The sequence below is a fragment of the Seriola dumerili genome, unplaced genomic scaffold, assembly GCF_002260705.1.
Source record: "Seriola dumerili isolate Sdu_G_001 unplaced genomic scaffold, Sdu_1.0 BDQW01000044.1, whole genome shotgun sequence".
Classification (NCBI taxonomy): domain Eukaryota; kingdom Metazoa; phylum Chordata; class Actinopteri; order Carangiformes; family Carangidae; genus Seriola; species Seriola dumerili.
Window position 1 is genome coordinate 1,561,176 of NW_019174299.1, and position 17,542 is coordinate 1,578,717.

A 17,542-nucleotide genomic window follows, 5' to 3' on the forward strand; every position below is an offset into this window, starting at 1 on the left:
TCATTCAGTGCTGAGATGGATGTGAAGAATATAAGATTTGATATTTATTTAAGGACAATTTCTTGGAATGCATTACAGTGCAGGGTTTCAGATTATTTGAGTATATATTATTAATAAAGATACTATTACCATTAGTAATAACATGACTAAAATTACTCTGTTTTACATTGCTAAAGACTTATATTATTAACAATTGTTATATTATATTATATTATATTATATTATATTATATTATATTATATTATATTAACTGTGTCCACTAGAGAACGATTAACATTAGTGTCCCTTATTTAGTTTCTGGTTGAAAGTACTCACCCGAAGCGCATTATGTCTGTGCTGATGTAAATTTAATGACAGTCATGTGTTGCAGTTCCATGGTGACCACTAGAGGGAAGCAAACACAAGAAAACTTAAGTGGAAAAGTTATACAAAAGGTTAACATGACACAGCACTATTTTTAACAAAGTGGGTGGCTAAAGTTTTCTGTGACTTTTCTCCACGTAAACAACCTGTGAAATATCAGGACTGCCTTATTTACATGGAGATTGTGCTTTGCAAAACTTAAGCCTTCATAAAATTGATGTTGTCCAAAAATTACCCACATTCTTGGTGTCAATTTTTTATCTGATTTGTTTAATGATAATGTACATTTGTATACTCTGAATCACAAATTCATGATGACTTTCCTGTCATGTGTAGAACATTTTCTACTGTTTGTAAATCTATTCCAGAATGACTGTCATTCATGAAAAGTCATATTGGATATAAAGACATTTAGAATTTAAAACACCAACTATTTCTATGAGGTCTACATTACTGTTTCTAAATACAATAATAAACATATCTGAAATGAATTCTACAAGAAAATAAAGATCACTCCAAAGGGAAAGGTTTTTGGCATAAGTTAACTGAAAATATTAACTGGAATAAAACTTGATCATTACCAGACAAATTCTGTATACCCACTAAAGCTACAGAAGCAGGTAAAATGATTACATAACATGTAATTGTATTGTATGTTTAAGAAAAGAAACAGACTCATCTCTTTTTCAGCTTTAACTTCATGGACAAATTATGGTAAGAGTTCAGTTGTCATTTCCAAATTTGGAAATACAACATTAAACCTATAACTTGAATAACACAGGCATATTTTGAATGAACAGACCCCAAAAATTCAAGTTTGATTGTAAATGTGCTGATTATAAACTATGTCTATATTCACAAATGTAAAAGATAACCAATGTTTTCTCTTTAAAAACTCTCTAGGTTTTAAGTCTAATCAAAGAAAGAAGTGTATGCACAATTCATTATTATATCCATATACATGTTTGAAAACACAATCTGACTTTATTTTATCTTATATTAATTGTTTATTTTTCTTTTAGTGTCATTATATTTCTGCTTTCTATTTTGATTGTAATTTCCATTGACACTTGGTCTGTGATGAAATGAAAAATTATTTTAATTAATAAAGTCTTTTGAAAACTGATCCAACTAAGTATTACAGGTCGTCACAGTATTTATTTCTGGAGGGAAAGGTTTTGTAAGTGCAGCATACATGTTTGTTTTCACCTTCAGTAGTATTTGCTTGTAGTTTGTCAACACACAAAGTTAGTCAAAGTTTATACAACTCTTGTATCAGAATGTAGCATACAGGTGATGTTTAAAAAGCCAAGAAACACTTACCGTTGTTCTACTTCCAGAAACCTCAAAGACTCTTCTCATCATTTGGATGAAAAAATATTCTGTCCACTAGATGACAAAAATAAAAACACCCGCTTAACCTGTTTGTCGAGTTGTTTGTCAGTTTCTTATCCAGGTAAGCAATGGGCTGCCATCTTTGTTTTGATCCGGAAACGGTCGTAGACCAGTCTCCAAACCAGAAAACAGCCATTAATAGATTTATTACCAACACTAATGCTACAGTTGGTCTTTACAATCATCAAACTATTAAAAACTGTACAAAATACTGACATTTCAAACTTTTTACCAATGGTAACAGCATGTGTTGGACACAAATTTAATAGCATTTTGAAGTTCACCCCTGTGGCCACTCGGGGGCAATAAAGACTTCCTCTCACTGTCACAAACATCCCCGGTTAAACCTTTCAAAATAAAGTAATCAAGGCGACAGCAGTGTTTCTAATTTCATGTCCATAATTTACATATTTTGAGACTTTTGCTTTACTAATGTACACCTTATTTTCCCCTAAATGTACTTGGGCTAATCACTTCTGTTATGTGGTATAATGGTCTGAATACATTTCTTTTAAAAAAACAAGAAAAAAAAACTTGATTGAGAATTATTTTATAGATATGCAAAATAAAATAGAGACGAAAGAGAAAGAAGAAAAAGGTAGAGAGATGTTGGGGTGGACTTTAGCAAATAGAATAAACTTTACACTGTTTGTCTGAGATGTGATGGTCTAGATCTTTCCAGACTTCACCTGTCTTTTCTACGGTCTGTCAAACCACACCTACAATGACGTGGCTTATATTCAGTCTATGGATGTGAGTTTTCCTGACGTCGCGTTACGTAATTGACGTGGGAGGAGCGTGCGTGACACATCAAAACTTGACAACAGCTCAGCGCAGCAAACAGTGGTGCTCAGGGATCTACGGTCAAACTACTGTCAAAAAGGCACGGTAAAGTCACAGTTAACCTGGATAATTTAAGATAACACCGTTGCCTCCTACTATAACACAAGGGACTGAAAGTAAAGGGGATTTGGTAAGTAAAAAAAAAACTGTCAGATTTATCTTGCTAGCTTGAGTCAGCTAACAGTGCAGTTTGACTAAGCACATACCACAAAACAAAATCATCATGTTGATGGCGTTTACTGTGGTTATTCTAGAGGTTTGGGCTAGAGAGGGACATATGTTTGTCTTCACTTACTTAAAAAAATGCTTTCTACACAAGGTAGCATTAACTTTAACGTTGGCCTATTGTTTAGCAACACACAAGCTAATCGCTAGCATTTGTGTAGTTAATAAACAAGTGTTACTAATGACGATTTGAAAACAAATTGTATCATAATTTGGTCAGAGTACAGTCATTTCTGTTCGCTGTTGGGCGAGTTGTATGTCTGCCATACGATCGTCACCGTCCTCAACGGTAGTTATGTAACGAGCCTAATCGTATAAATTAGCCTGGCCTAGCTAGCTTTTTCTGGGAGACTGATGACATCTATGTTTCCACATAATCAAGACAACGTCTGAAAGCCAAAACCAGCATCGCTACTAAGTTAACTTGAAAGTAAGCTTGTCTTGACATGATACCAGAAATAACAAACTTATGAATGACTTAGCTAATTTCAAAGCTAACGTTAGCTAGCATGCAGTGAATCCACCCCTTGTCAGTGTTGACAGTGAGCAGTCAGCACTTCATGTGTTTTGAGTGAAACTCTTAAGCCTTTTCTACCTCCTTCAGGTTGTTGAGATTCTACCATTGTCAGCTGTGAAGGTATTTCTGTGATGGAGTTTCCAGATTTAGGTGAACACTGCTCTGAGAAGACCTGCAAACGTTTAGGTGAGTACAGTTTAGAAAAGAGGACCATGTCCTGCTTGTTTATGTGAATCTAAGTTTGATTTGAACTTGAAATCTAAAACCTTTCTTTATACTACAGATTTTCTTCCTATGAGATGCGATGCCTGTCAGGAGATCTTCTGCAAGGACCACATAAGCTATGCAAATCACAAATGCATGTCATCCTACAAGAAGGTAACATATAATGTTATCAGTACAACTTCTACACACTTTCAGTTCTTTGCCCTTTAATGCAAGAATGCACATATATATCAAAATAATTCCAGCTTTTATTAACTTTTATTTATTTTTATTTATTCGATTCCTTTAATCTTTAGTGAAACAGTGTATCAACAGTGTGCATATATGAGCATAAATAAATGGTCCTAAAGCATCCACCAAAATAAGTCTCATAGCAGAGTATGATGAGTCTTGCTTCTACATTTTGATACCCAGTTGGACTGTGTTTATTATCAATCCTGTAATGTATAACAAGTTATACACAGAATCAAAAAACCATGATGGTTTTAATGTCTTTGTTTTATTGCAAGTCTTAAAGTCAGATTTGACAACAGCATGGTAATATATTCACACTTAAAAATCTTTATTCCTGTGTTTTGCGTAATATCTGATTTTATAGGATGTCCAGGTCCCAGTATGTCCTTTGTGCAACACCCCCATTCCCGTCAAGAGAGGGGAGATGCCCGACATTAAAGTCGGTGAACACATTGATCGGGACTGCAAATCAGACCCTGCACAAAGAAAGAGAAAAGTATGTATTTAATACATATGCATACAATTAATCTGTTGTACCTTTCTAAATTATAACAGAAATAAATAACCATTTTAATATTGAACAATTTTTTTCAGATTTTCACAAATAAATGTTCTAAAGGAGGCTGTAAGCAGAAGGAAATGATGCGAGTAACCTGTGACCAGTGCCATTTAAATTACTGTCTTAAACATCGGCACCCACTAGACCATGATTGTAAGACTGATGGGAAACCTCTGTCCAAATCTGGGTGGGTACAGTTTTACTACACCATAAGATAATGCTGTTTCAGCTGAAATGTATCAGACTTATATGTACATATTTTAAATCTTAGACATGCTGCTGTAACGAGGGCCCAAGGTGCTTCTTCCACCTCCACTTCTGCCTCCAGCTCCAATTCATCTGCTTCAGGAAACTCTAGACCTGTTTCTAATGGTGTGAGAGCAAATACCAGAGGCCCCAACAGCGGGTAAGCACTTCTACTCTTTTGACTCTAAATGTTCATAAAAATAGTTGTTTTTCTGACTTTTTAAATGGACACCTAAAATAGTAATTCCTTCCTGTCTCATGGTCCTATTTTTACCTCCTTTTCTCAGCACTACCCCACGGATTCCTACTTCTGTTTCAGCACAGAATGTAATACCACCCTCAGCTTCATTTCAGGCCGGCTTGGTATGCACGATTTACGTGACTTCACCTGATTTTCAAAAATTGCCCAATGCGAGTAAAATGTAAACACAAGTGTGCTGCTCATTACAGACGGAGGAGCAGGCTTTACAAAGGGCTCTGGAGATGTCTTTGGCTGAATCAAGGCCGACAGTTCAGCCGGCCCTTAGGTGAGTAAACTTCCTCAACCTATAACGAGAGAAATATCCTATTATCAGCTTCACATTAGTCCTAAGCCACTCGTGTCTGTGTGCTGCTGTTGAGAGCGGAAGAGTGTTTTCCTCATTGACCTTCAGCTAAAAACAGTGGGGGAAGAGTGTGTGACCAATCGGGAGAAATATGAAGTGTAATTAATATTGAATGAATTTAATTGTATAAACAACAGTGCTCTGATGCAAGCAAGGCTGTTGACATTTATATTATTGAGATTTATGAGACAGAAAAACATCATTTCAACTGTAGCTGCAGCTGTTATTTTCGTTACCAATTAATCTGCTGGGTATTTTTTGTTTGGTCTACAGCTTGTCAGAATCATAATGTTCAATAGTGCAACGTGTAAGCAGAGTTTTGTGAGACAGGAGCAGGAGTTTGGCCTGTAATGTCACTTTTTCAACAGCTTTCATGGAAGTTAAAAGTTACTTAAAGGCCCTTTTGTTCAGCCATAGACTGCTTCTTTCACAGCAAATATTTAATAACACTGATCTATGGTCAGCTCTTATGTGCATTATGGGAATATCAATTGACTTGAATAGATTCCTTACCTGGCAGATTGCCTACAGCAATAGGCATTTCAGAATGGGCTGGTTTGATTGTAGGATTAAACAAAGGGAAGAAAGCGCTCTACTCTTTGATTGTTGTTGGTAGCAGCCTAAATGACTTTAGAGATTTAATATAAATATTCATTACATTTACATTAGTAGGGAGAGCTTTTTGAGATGTTTGAGTCCTCATCCCACTTGTTTGTAAGGTTCACTCATGAACAGGTTTTTGGTGAACGAGTAGCTCTTATTAACTGTTGTTTCCAAAGTCAAGAATGAGTTTTGAGTCTCAAGTAATGGGAAGGTAGTTGACTGTAAACAGATATTTCCCACCATTTTTATCCAGATATAAGGACAGTGTCATCGGTTAAAAACTAAACTAAATAGTTTTGTAGCACAACAAATAAACCCATGATTCACAGATTTACCTTTTTGTTTTTGTGGTCCTTCACTAAGTGTTTTTGTTGTTTGTGTCTCAGCCCTCAGGAGCAGGAGGATCTGGCTCTGGCTCAGGCTCTCGCTGCCAGTGAAGAAGAATACAGACGCCAGCAGCAGAGACAACAGGTACCCGGAAAGCTTAGCCGTCACTAGCATGCTAACAGGAACACATGTAGGTACACTGTTGTCATGGCAACCGTTCCTCATTGAACTTTCTTTAGTGGCAGAAGATGAAAGACTAATTAGCCTTTTTCATACATTTTTAATGAATATTTGAAATATGTGGAGTGAAATGGGGCTTTGTTTCTGACTGTGCTTTCTCTTTGTTTAGGGGAGAGAATCCAAACAGTCCAACTGCAGCCTTTCTTAATCACAGATCACCATTTAAACTTCAAGCTGTGCTAATTATCTACTAGAAACTGCACATCTGGGATATCAATAACCAGGATCAATGATTGTTACATGAAGAAATCCTCTCGGAAGTTGCTGAGATATTACCGCCTTCTACAATAAAAAGCACATACTTTCCCAGCAGGATCTGTCATTTTTACTAATGATTTGCTCTGTACATATTTTATATGCTGATCATGATGAACCCATTATATTACCATATATGAATATTGAATAAATTATTTCAAAGACACACCCTGGTTTTTGAACTGCTCAATTGATTCAGATGTGCTCACACACTCGACACTTAGACTCTGAGAGGTGAAGCCTGTTATTTAGGCAAATCAGCAAGAGTTGTTTAGAGTTGTGAGTCAAATAATTTATTCAGCCTTTCAGCAGGAGGGTTTGGGTTTGTTTACAGATAACTTCACAACAGATAACAGATTTCACAGACAGTTTTGGATACATTTGGGTCAGCTTTATTCTGTAAAACTGGGTAATGCCTGTGCAGCTAAGCTTATCGTTTTCACAAATTGTTGATGATTTGTTCTCCCTTTATTTAGTCCTTTTGTCCTGAGACCTTCATCATGCAAAATTCATCATAATTAAGTCTGAGGACTAAAAAATAATTGACTTTCTGCTGTTGAAGGATATTATAGCAATTATCATTGTTTTCCGACCTTTAAACTGAGAACTTCGGAACTGCTTTGGGTTAAGATGCTCAAGCATGACAGATTTTAACTGAATTACTGAATATTTCACATAAGAAACAAAATGTTAAAGGCTGTAAGGCTGACAGGTCAAGGCAGCTAAAAGTAGTTTTTGTTTTATGTAATATTTGTTTGTTAAAGTGGATTATTATTCACAAATGATGTAGGTGAAACTGCCAGAGCAAAAGAAAACTGAGGAACAGTTCACAACAGATTTATTGTTTATTATATAGATAAATGTTTATTTTCACCCCTGCTGCATTTTCTACTCATGCTGAATTTTACTCACAGACAGATTGGAAAATAATCAATCACTGATTTACTGAAAACTGAATATCTTGAGTTTTAGATTCGCTGATCAGACAAAACAAACACTTTAAAGATGTCACTGTGGGAACTCGTGACATTTGATCAACACCAGAAAAAAAGAAAAAGATTGATTAATTAATTGAAGATGAAAACATTTGATAATTTCAGCAGCACCTGCTGCCCATCAGCTGTGCTCATGGTTTCAGCTCAAGTTATTCAGTGTGTGAACAGCAGAGGGCAGGAAAGCTTCATAGATGATATTTAATCTGTCGCAGCAGGATGTATGTTTACTTCACTGCTGTTTTTTAGGAAACACCTCTTTGCTACTTACTGTTCTTACAGAGTTTCTGTTGTCATGTAAAATCTGCTGAATGCTCCTTATCTGCTAATATTTTTTTTTCTCCCTTTGCTGCCATTTGTCAGATGAACAGACGTTCTCAAAGTCCACTGAGCTGTTTGAAATAACCCGCAAGTCCAGCAATTGGAAAAGAGAGTGTAGTGGCATTATCTGACCAAAGACATTTACATAACAATATTTAATAGGCAGAAGCTGAATTGGGTGCAGCTGCTGGAGAAGACCTCCTCAACCTGCTGCAAAGAGCACGTCTCGCTACAAAACCTAATTACCTTCATCAGATGCCAAGATGTGGTTACCTCTGTCATTTCACACTTCGTCAGAACACATCAGTATTCAGTGCTGCAACATCACCATGCCTTACTATTAAACAAAATGATGCACTATATTTGATCCCAATAGTTGTTGCATCTTGCTGCATAAATTTACATATTAATGAGGAAAGTAATTTTCTTCCAACTACTAGAAGCACTAAATGCCTTACGTGGGATTTGGAGCTCATATTTGTTCCATCTGCTAATATGTGAAAGGCCCTAATAAACACGTGCTTATATGTGTTTTTAATTGATTAGATATTAATGATAGTGGAAGTTTTAGATATATGAGAACTGAATATTTCTTGGTCATTTTGGCTAAAACCAGTATTTTATTTTTTAAATGTTTTAACTTCCTTAACTTTCAAGGTTAACCTACTCAGGAAACTTCATAATAACGCAGATATCTGAGTTATTATTATGATGATGATGATTATTATTATTATTATTATAGACACATTTTCTAAGTGTCTGCAGTCACTGAGGAGGAGAGTGAAAATCAAAGTTAATTGTAGAAAATGGATGTTTGCACAACACTGTCAAACATCTTTGTGTTTCCCTGATGAGGTGCAGTGTTTTGTTGCCTTGTGAATACTGTTATCAAAAGGAAGAAATCTGTCAGTAGAGAATGATTCTGCTCTGATTTCGACAGATTTATTTTTAAGCAATTATTGCACAAAAAGCAAACCAACGCTGCTCTCCTCCCATCCCTCCTGTTTCAAGAGAAGCTGAACAAAACTCTGTGTTAAAAGGGTTTATAGAGACTGAGGATCAAAATAGAAAAACTACATTTAAAAATAGGAATTGTCTCACTGTGGTTGCTGGAAGGGCGAAATTTCTCTGGGTGTGGGAAACATTCAGCGTCTGACATGTTTAGGACAGAGGCTTTTCACTTCATGCTGCCTCCATGTCGCAGAGGATTTTAGTCCAGGTCTTGACGAGGCTTGTTGAGGCGTGAGCTCGATGCACCTGGTCCCTGTGACAGCACATCCTCCACTCAGGCGAGCCAAGCAAGCATCTTGTTCATCTCGATGATGAATGGGGGACATGATCTCCTTTGTGCCGTTTGAAATTGTTTCAGGGTGCTCTGAGGCTTTCTGACTATCGGCTGTTGTGTCAATTGAGGAGACACTGACAAACTGTTTCTGGATAAAGCGCAATGACTCTGTGTGTGTGTGGGGAGAAAATGATTCAGCCCTGCTGGCCATGAAATGTTCATGGCCACATTTCATGGCCAGCAGGGCTGAATCATTTTCTTCAACATAATATCACCCTGTACTGGCAGTGTTTTGTTAGTAGTGCTGAAACTCTTCACCACATCAGTCAACAAAATAAGAGCATGGATGGATAAGTAAAAAGTCTGCAAACATCAAGGTTTGTCTATTTAGGGCTTTATTGAAGTGAAATGGATTTTTTTGGTACATTAAAAACAGTGACCACTATATTGATACAGTTATAGAATTGATGACATGCATACAACAGGTGTCTGTTATAGGTGAGGACACGCTTCCCAGCTGGAGATTTATGTGCGGGGTGGGGGGGTGGGTCACAATTTCCCGGTATCACAGGACATTTTGCAGCACAGCAGGAAAACAGGAGAGTAGACCAGAATGTGCCCTGGTTGTGTGTGATGCACTAATGGAAAAGTTGTGAGATGCAGGGTAACAGAGGCAGACACCTTGTGCTGAAAAGCTTCAGAGCAAAAACACATAAGTAGTTTTCACATCCATGGCTGAAATGCACATTTTCATAAGTAGCTTTTGAGGGATTTCTTTTTTTCCAAAGTTGATTGCTATGGTAACACGGCAATGCGTGTCTGAAACTGAATCACTAATGCAAAGTGCTCATTTGAGAACTTCACTTTGTGCAGAGCCAGATGGTGAGGAACCATGGAGCAACTCATCAGCTCAGATTTGCATCATCTTCACTTGAGATGCCCGACTGGTTCCCCAGCAGCACCCCTACACAACTGACTCTATTGGCGCCAACATATTTATTGAAAGATGACTTGGCACAGTTGGTTAATCATTATTTTCCCAGTGCACCAGCTGCAAGCAGAAAGCAGAAAAAATGAATTTATTGTCCAAACAAATATGGGCCATACCACACCACACGCTGTACTGTATATGATGAATTTTAAATGTTTATGGCTCTAATTCTAAGAACTGTTGTGTCATTTAAGTCTTTGGATATTACCATGAATGAAAACCAATGAAGAAAGCCATTAATCACAGCCATAAAAACACTGGAAGCTCCATGACTCAGTAAGAGTGCTGAAGCTCAGTAGGTAAGATTTTATTCTAAGTATTAAGAATACTTGACACTCATTGGGGTCTGAGAGTGGAAAAGAGTGGATGGGAACAGCTCTGGCTGAGTGTATGGGACAGAGTAAAAGCTGATTGCAAGCTCTTGTGTGTAAAATGTGCACATAGCGCTCAAGTAAATGGGCCTTGACTTCAATGAGATTGAATTCAATTGAATATACCTTTTCACAAAGTGAGTAGAAGAGTACAGAAGAGTAAAGGGAGCTTAGGCAGACTTTGCCCTTAACTTGTGTCGCTTTCAACACAATTCAGACTGATTCACACAAACTTCAAACTGCACAATTCCAGTTTTGATTTATGTTGTACTGAAGATAAAAATGATTTGCACCCTATGCTGGTGTTGGGTGGAAATAAATATGCAACAGACCAGTCGGCAGCCATTCCAGTCAAATAAGCAACAACAAAATACTGGCTATTACACGGGCAGTTTTCACATACTTTAATGAACAAATCAGTGTTACCACTCATTAAAACTGCTTCTCCTTCTGACTCTGACAGCACTAATAAATACCAACAGACCATTCGATCAGAATCTGTGTACACAGTCTATGATTACAGACAGGCAGGCAGACAAAACCAGGCTTCTCGTCTCTAGCCAAACACCATAGCCAAGTGTTGGTGGCATTTTTATGAGCTCTCGCTGACTTGCTAATTAAGCTCACGTTAACTCCGTGGGTTTGGTATAAATGTCAACTTCAGCTGACTTTTGAATGTTTCCAGCTGACTGTTTAATCTGAGAATGTCGTGAAAGAGGTCTTAAACATGCACAGGTTGGCCAAACATTGTGCTTGAAGAAGCTGTAAGTCACTTTCAAAGTAGTAATAAATAACGCTAGATTTGAACCCCATTGGCCCACAATTGTACATCGAGAAGCATTACTCCCAACAGAAAAGCTGTGGAGGTTAAAAGGCTCAGAAAACACAAAATAAAGTATTAAATCTTTATCTATGGATAATATTTGACTTTATACATTTGGCACACATCTTATACCACTTCCTGTTTGGGCAAAAACAAAAAGTACATTGATTTCTTACAAAAAAAACAAAAACTGCATATTATGACAATTAGTATATAATATATAGACCTACTGCATACTATTGCTGGAATTGGAGTCTTTGGCCAGTCTGCAAGATCTTCCAACATCTCTTAATGAAAAAAGAAGGAAATATAGCCCAGTGTCTTCTGTCCACCAAAGGTACAAAATTGTTGATGTTTCATAGATGCTTAAAGCTGTCGTGGAGGATTTATGAACTTTTTATCCCTTGAAACCAATATTTACTAAGTATTGAAATTTTGAAATGAAGAAGTCAATAGGTTTCTTTGGCTCTTTCTCTTAAAATGAATAATATAGTAAACATAGAGTATACAAACTTGATTTTACAAGACATCACAAAAACACAACATTGTTCAATTTATTGGATGGGAGGGATTAATGATTGTCAAACAACAGAAGCTAGAATTGTTGTGAAGATTTTGTTTTGTCATTCAGAGTTTTTTTTCTCTTTTTTTTCAGCTTCCAACATTTGAGTTGTTATTCTTTTGTGCTGTGGCTCTGCGCTCCCGCTTGTAATTATCTCTGCTTCTCAATTATCCAACCCCAGATTCATATTTCAACAAGCCCAAGGGTACAGGTGAGTGTCTGCTTTGACACTAATCAAAAAGAAGCCACTCCAGGTCAGTCAGGCTCAGTCAGAAGTGAGGCGCACCTCTATGTCTTATGCACCATTCCTCTAGTCGTCAGTCAAGAAAATGCTACTGGCTGTTATCAAGTGTTTTTGAAAGGTTCATGGGAAAACATCAAGTAAAATCATTCATCAGTGAACCATCAAAACCAGTGATCAAGTAGGTTTCAAGCAAACAGAATTAGTGTTCTAGAAATCTGGAAATCTCATTAGTGAACAGAGATATGTGGTCAATAGGGATCATTCGAGTATTCAGCGAGATGCCTCTTTATGCCAGAATCAACACAATTAATAAATTTAATATTTCAATATTATATATCACCAGTGGAGTTTAATTGCTCTCTGGGTGAAAGCAGGTATTTATTTTGCAGGAGCATTACCCACATGAGTTTTGCTTGCATGCATACACAAAGTAACCCACACAAGAACATCAATTCTAACAACAATACAAGTTGCATCAAGTTTTGCTGGAATGAAGACTTGAGCTTTTTGTTTTCAAGTGAACAACTGATGCTGCTCAGAACATTTGTAACACACCTGTAAACATATAGCATTATAAATCAAGTATTCATTACATTCATTTTTCATTCGTTCTTCTTTCTGAGTCCAAGGGCAGACTTAAGTGGTTTCAGAGTCGCATGTGGGTTCACAATCTTCTCAACAGCTGCAGATGTCTGAAAACATTACTGTCAGGCAGAGAAAGTATGATTTAAACATAAAAACGAAGTCAAATGTTTCAGTAATATACCAGCGTTTTTATTCCCTTCCAGTGATGAAGCTTTAGATCCAAACTAAACAAACTTTCCTCAGTTTGTTCTCCTTTCTTCTACTGTTTTAATCACGCAGAAGCAATAACTTGCTCATGGCACTGTGAGTACTATCCATCTGTTGTTTTGATGATGTTTTGTTTGAAGTGGCGTTTCAGAGGGAAATGAATGCTTCCCTCTCTCGCCGATCAATTATGTCAGTCAGCTGTTTGCTGAAGGATTCTACATGGAGCTGAGGGTTCTTCACTGAGTATCAGTGTGACATTATAGATTGGGGTCAAAACAAACTCATTCATACCTGTATTGACAGCAGGCTTGAGCAGCCCAGTTTTCTAATAAAGATCTTTTGAAAAAGCACTGCCAAATCCATACAATCATTGCTTTAGTATCATTACATCAAAGTATGTCAGAATCACACATAAGTGGACGTGAGTGTGGAGCTGGATGCTTGAACAAATAACATTAATTGAATTTATAGTATGAGGAAAAATGCCAATATACCTATAATCCTAGTGGGCCATTGTTGCCCCGAGCTCAGGGCAATGGTGGCATTTCTCCTGCTTCGGCAGCCCAGTCTGACCACCATGGAGAGAGCAAAATGTGGTTTAATATCATTTGACACATATAAACTGTCAGTTCTCACAAAATGGCAGAGCACAAATTCTGACAAATGGAAATATTGTCAACTTCAGGTACCTTCAAAAGCTGCACAAAAAGTGCTCTGACGGAGATGCCTGCAAGCAGACACTCAGCTCAGCTTCTCTTTTTAAGATCCACAAAAAGACACTGGCAAACTGAAAAAAACAAGCCCAGTGGATGAACACCCCAAGACAAATTTGTAGTGTTCAGCATTAAGTGCAGACACGACATCATCTGCATTGGTTTCTATGACAACCAGAGGATAATGGTACACACTGCGTAGCTGGGACTTGGACTGACCCGTGGTGACAATTTGCAGTGTAACTGTATTATTTTCTATCTGCAATCAAACCTTATTTCACTCCTGCCATGAGCCTTCTGATGAGGCTAAATCACTGTTTAGCTTTGGATTTCTTTTCTCATCAGACACCCCTCTCACTCACAGTCCCAGAGCTCAACGCAGAGCTGGTCAAACAGCTTTCAGTGCACCTGCCTGATGAGGGATTTGCTCCAACACCATGGTCATTCATAGTGCACTGAAAACCATAATTTTCAGGTCAGATTTCACTTAAAGAGGTAATTTAATCAATAAACTTTGTCATCATAACCAGGATAGTGGTTCTGTGTTGCTTTGAGTTGAATGCTAACATCAGCATGTTCACCTGCACGTAGTGACAATGCTAACATTGTTGAAACATGTTGATGTTTGTGATCTTGAACCAAAAGTATTGGACAAATTGAAGTTGACCTGATGGTGGCGATAGAGGAGAAGTCAGGGGAATTCCAAATTCACTTGGATTCCTCCTCCGGTAACCATGGACATCTGTACCAGGTTTCATGGTAATCCATCCAATATGATGCTAGCAAGGCTAAAATTGATTCTTGCTAAACATTCATTGTTGTGAATTTAGTGTTTAGTTTTTCTGTTTCGTTTTTTTTTTGGCCCGTGTACCTAGCAACAGCTAAACAGCTGCTGCTGTAAACAAACATTTGTCCACGTCAAACTACGGCCACCAAAAGTGCTTGTTTTTGCAAAATGACAGTAAGATCCTTGTTTAACCAGAAACACCTTTTATATCGCTCTGTTCAAAGACACCAGACTCCATTGACACAAACAGAAGTTGCTGGCCCGCTGCCTCCATTGGTTACTTTGCTTGTGTTACTGTGTGATACATGTATACAGATCTTCCATGTCTGGACACGGGGATGGGTCTATATCTCAAATTTAGACATTGTCATGATGGTAATCTCGTATATTGTGAGACATTTTGTAACTTGTCTTTATTTAAAAAATACTTCACACAATTCTTCAATGCTTTGTTTTACACACACTTTCACGACTTATGTTTTTTCTTATGTGTAAAAGTAATTGAATGTGGTGCGTATGGTGAATTCGGGACATTATAGTTAGAATTCATTGTCCTCTGAGAGAGAGTCATTTCCAACGTCTAATTCAGTCTAATTCAGAGAGGTGCTGTTAAAAATGATACCAAGGGTAAACCACTTAGATGTGTGCTAGCATTGTTGTGGATAAATTAACAGTCAATATGTCTCTACCCTGTGGTGACTGACTCCCTCACTCCCACATATACTGAACATAATTGCTTGGCCTGCTGTACGTGCATTATAATAATTGTTATTTTAGCTGCACTGGCTGCTAAAAGAGAGACTGGTTAACTGAAAGACACACAAACTGAGACTATTACATAACATGTCACTGTGCAAGTGCTGTACCTAAGTACAATTTTGAGGTACTTGGCTCGAGTATTTCCATTTTATATTATACTTGGAAATTATTGTACGTTTTACTTATTCTACATTTATTTGACAGCTAAAGGTACAAGTTGCATTTAAAAGTAATAATATTAATAATAATAAATCTATGAAATGAACTGCATAATAAAACATCAAACCAGTGGTTCCTGATCTTTTTGGTGCGTGACGACTTAAAATAAACAGTGTCTAGTCACGTTTCAGATGTCTATGAGTTATTATTGCTGGTGTTCAAGGCCCAACAAGGTAAGATTATGCAATATTTTATAAAAAAAAAAGCAAACATTATATTTAAGTCCAAAGAAATCAATACAAAATTATCTACCTACTTTCATGCCCCATTAATTATCTCACAACTCCCCTTATTTATCTCAAACCCTTTGGCAGAGCCCTAACCCCTAAGTTGGGTCTTGTGGAGTACAACAGCATATGTGGAAAAAAAGTTTTTATAGTAGAATGTACCATTTTACTTTTTGATATTTTCTTTATCGGACAATACTTCTCTGCTTTTATTCAATAATGTTTACAGGTTTTGTAATGGAATATTATAACATTGTGGTGTGGGTACATTAGAGGAAAAGAGCTGTGTACACCACCAGCCGTAGGCCATCGGCACAGTGCAGGCACCTCTCCTTTGTTCCACTCGAGTCTGAGGGAGCACAGCAGGTACCGGCTAATGTAAATGCTCCAGTAATCATGAGCCAAGGTCAGCATGTGAGTTTAACACTTCACCTTAGATAACACCTCTGAGGGTTTTTGCCATGATTAGTCTTCTCCCCTGAGCGGAGACCATTAAACAGGATCTCATTCAGCATATAAACCATTCACTCACACTCTATTCGATTTCTACTGTAAAACATCAATATTGAAGGCTTGTTTTTACACCTCAGCAGAGGACTAATTGGTACGGCGGTCTGCTCAAAGTAATTCAGTTGGGAACGTGACATTCTTTCAGAGACGTCGCATCTTCAAGTTAATGAGTCTATTAGTATTTTTATCACACTTTTATCATATGAGGTATTTGATTACTTTGTTGCACAGGGCACATGCACAATGGTTTCACTTCACTCTGCTTTAATCAGATGAGAAAGTGTCACTGCATGCCACTGGCACACTGCATAATATTCTGCATTTCCTGATATGGTGTCTCTGAAGACAGTGAACCCATATTAGCTGTAATGAATAAAACATTTGTAAAACAGAAAACAAAGAAGAACCGGAAAGCCACATGCTTTTTATCTTACTATTAAAAGGAGGTTTAAGGGAAGACAAAACATTTGATGAGTGTTGTCATGTGCCTGAATTCATTAGGGGAGTCTGGATTGATCAGTTTTATTTTGGTAAGTTGGCAGAAGAAATATTTTCAATAGCTGTGGTGTTAGCCTTGAAGCTGCCTTTTTGATAATTTACTGATTCACTGCATTTCTTTGAGAACTGCTCTGTAAAATGTCATGCTAGCTCATTGTGTTCCGGGTTGAAATCAATTCTGTGTTTTCACCATGCTTTCAAAGTGATCCATTTGTGGTTGCCATGGAAATGTTTACATGAAACAACACCCAGAGGTATTCCTGAATGTTAATTTGCCCTTCGCTGCGGCCAGAATCCGTCATTGTCCAAACTAAGTTGTTTCCTTCGGTTTCTGTTTTCCAACCATCCTATCTAAATAAGGGTGATCCTGTTACATAAGGAACCAGCAAAAAATCAAAATGGGGACTTTGCTTTTTTTTTAAATTAATTTTCAAATGCAGTACATGAATTTATACTGAAGATAAGATGCATAAAAGTATAGTGTTTATGGCCTTGAATTTCAAATTTATCATGTCACATGTCAAGAAATAATGGTAGGACAGAAATATTGAAAACCTGTGAGGGTGATGACAGCAGTATAAATCACTGTGATGTAAAGTAATGGATGTAAAAGCATGTTGTTGTTTTCCGCAGGTGGTTGCTAAGTAATACCCCGTCCCGCAGTTTTGTCTGACCCTGGCGTCGTGTCAGTTTGTGGATGGATGATGGCTGACAGCAGTGCGGACAACATGTCAGAGCTTGGGGACAGGCTACAGGAGGAGGAAGAAACGTGTCTGACTGAAGGTCGTGAGGTTGTATCTGGATGTAACTT

General features: G+C 37.4%; 1 protein-coding gene across 2 annotated transcripts; it reads left to right on the forward strand.

The window, feature by feature from the left end:
* The first annotated feature begins 2,560 nt into the window (after nt 1-2,560).
* On the forward strand, nt 2,561-6,803 carry zfand2a (zinc finger AN1-type containing 2A). Of its 2 annotated transcripts, none has more exons than XM_022739563.1 (10): nt 2,561-2,731; nt 3,431-3,529; nt 3,627-3,721; nt 4,167-4,298; nt 4,397-4,548; nt 4,633-4,767; nt 4,895-4,970; nt 5,058-5,134; nt 6,202-6,332; nt 6,492-6,803. In XM_022739563.1, the coding sequence occupies exons 2-9, from the start codon at nt 3,475-3,477 to the stop codon at nt 6,311-6,313; spliced, it is 834 nt and encodes a 277-aa protein (XP_022595284.1). In that variant the 5' UTR covers nt 2,561-2,731; nt 3,431-3,474; the 3' UTR covers nt 6,314-6,332; nt 6,492-6,803. The 2 variants fall into 2 exon arrangements, with proteins under 2 accessions (XP_022595284.1, XP_022595283.1); XM_022739562.1 differs by having other exon boundaries at nt 6,202-6,286.
* The last annotated feature ends 10,739 nt before the right edge of the window (nt 6,804-17,542 follow it).

Bases quoted from the DNA above. Each gene is read 5' to 3' on its own strand.
- zfand2a (XM_022739562.1), top strand. From the start codon at position 3,475: ATGGAGTTTCCAGATTTAGGTGAACACTGCTCTGAGAAGACCTGCAAA. The intron at 4,768-4,894 runs GTAAGCACTTCT...TCCTTTTCTCAG, and splicing joins ACCAGAGGCCCCAACAGCGG to CACTACCCCACGGATTCCTA. The intron at 5,135-6,201 runs GTGAGTAAACTT...TTTGTGTCTCAG, and splicing joins ACAGTTCAGCCGGCCCTTAG to CCCTCAGGAGCAGGAGGATC.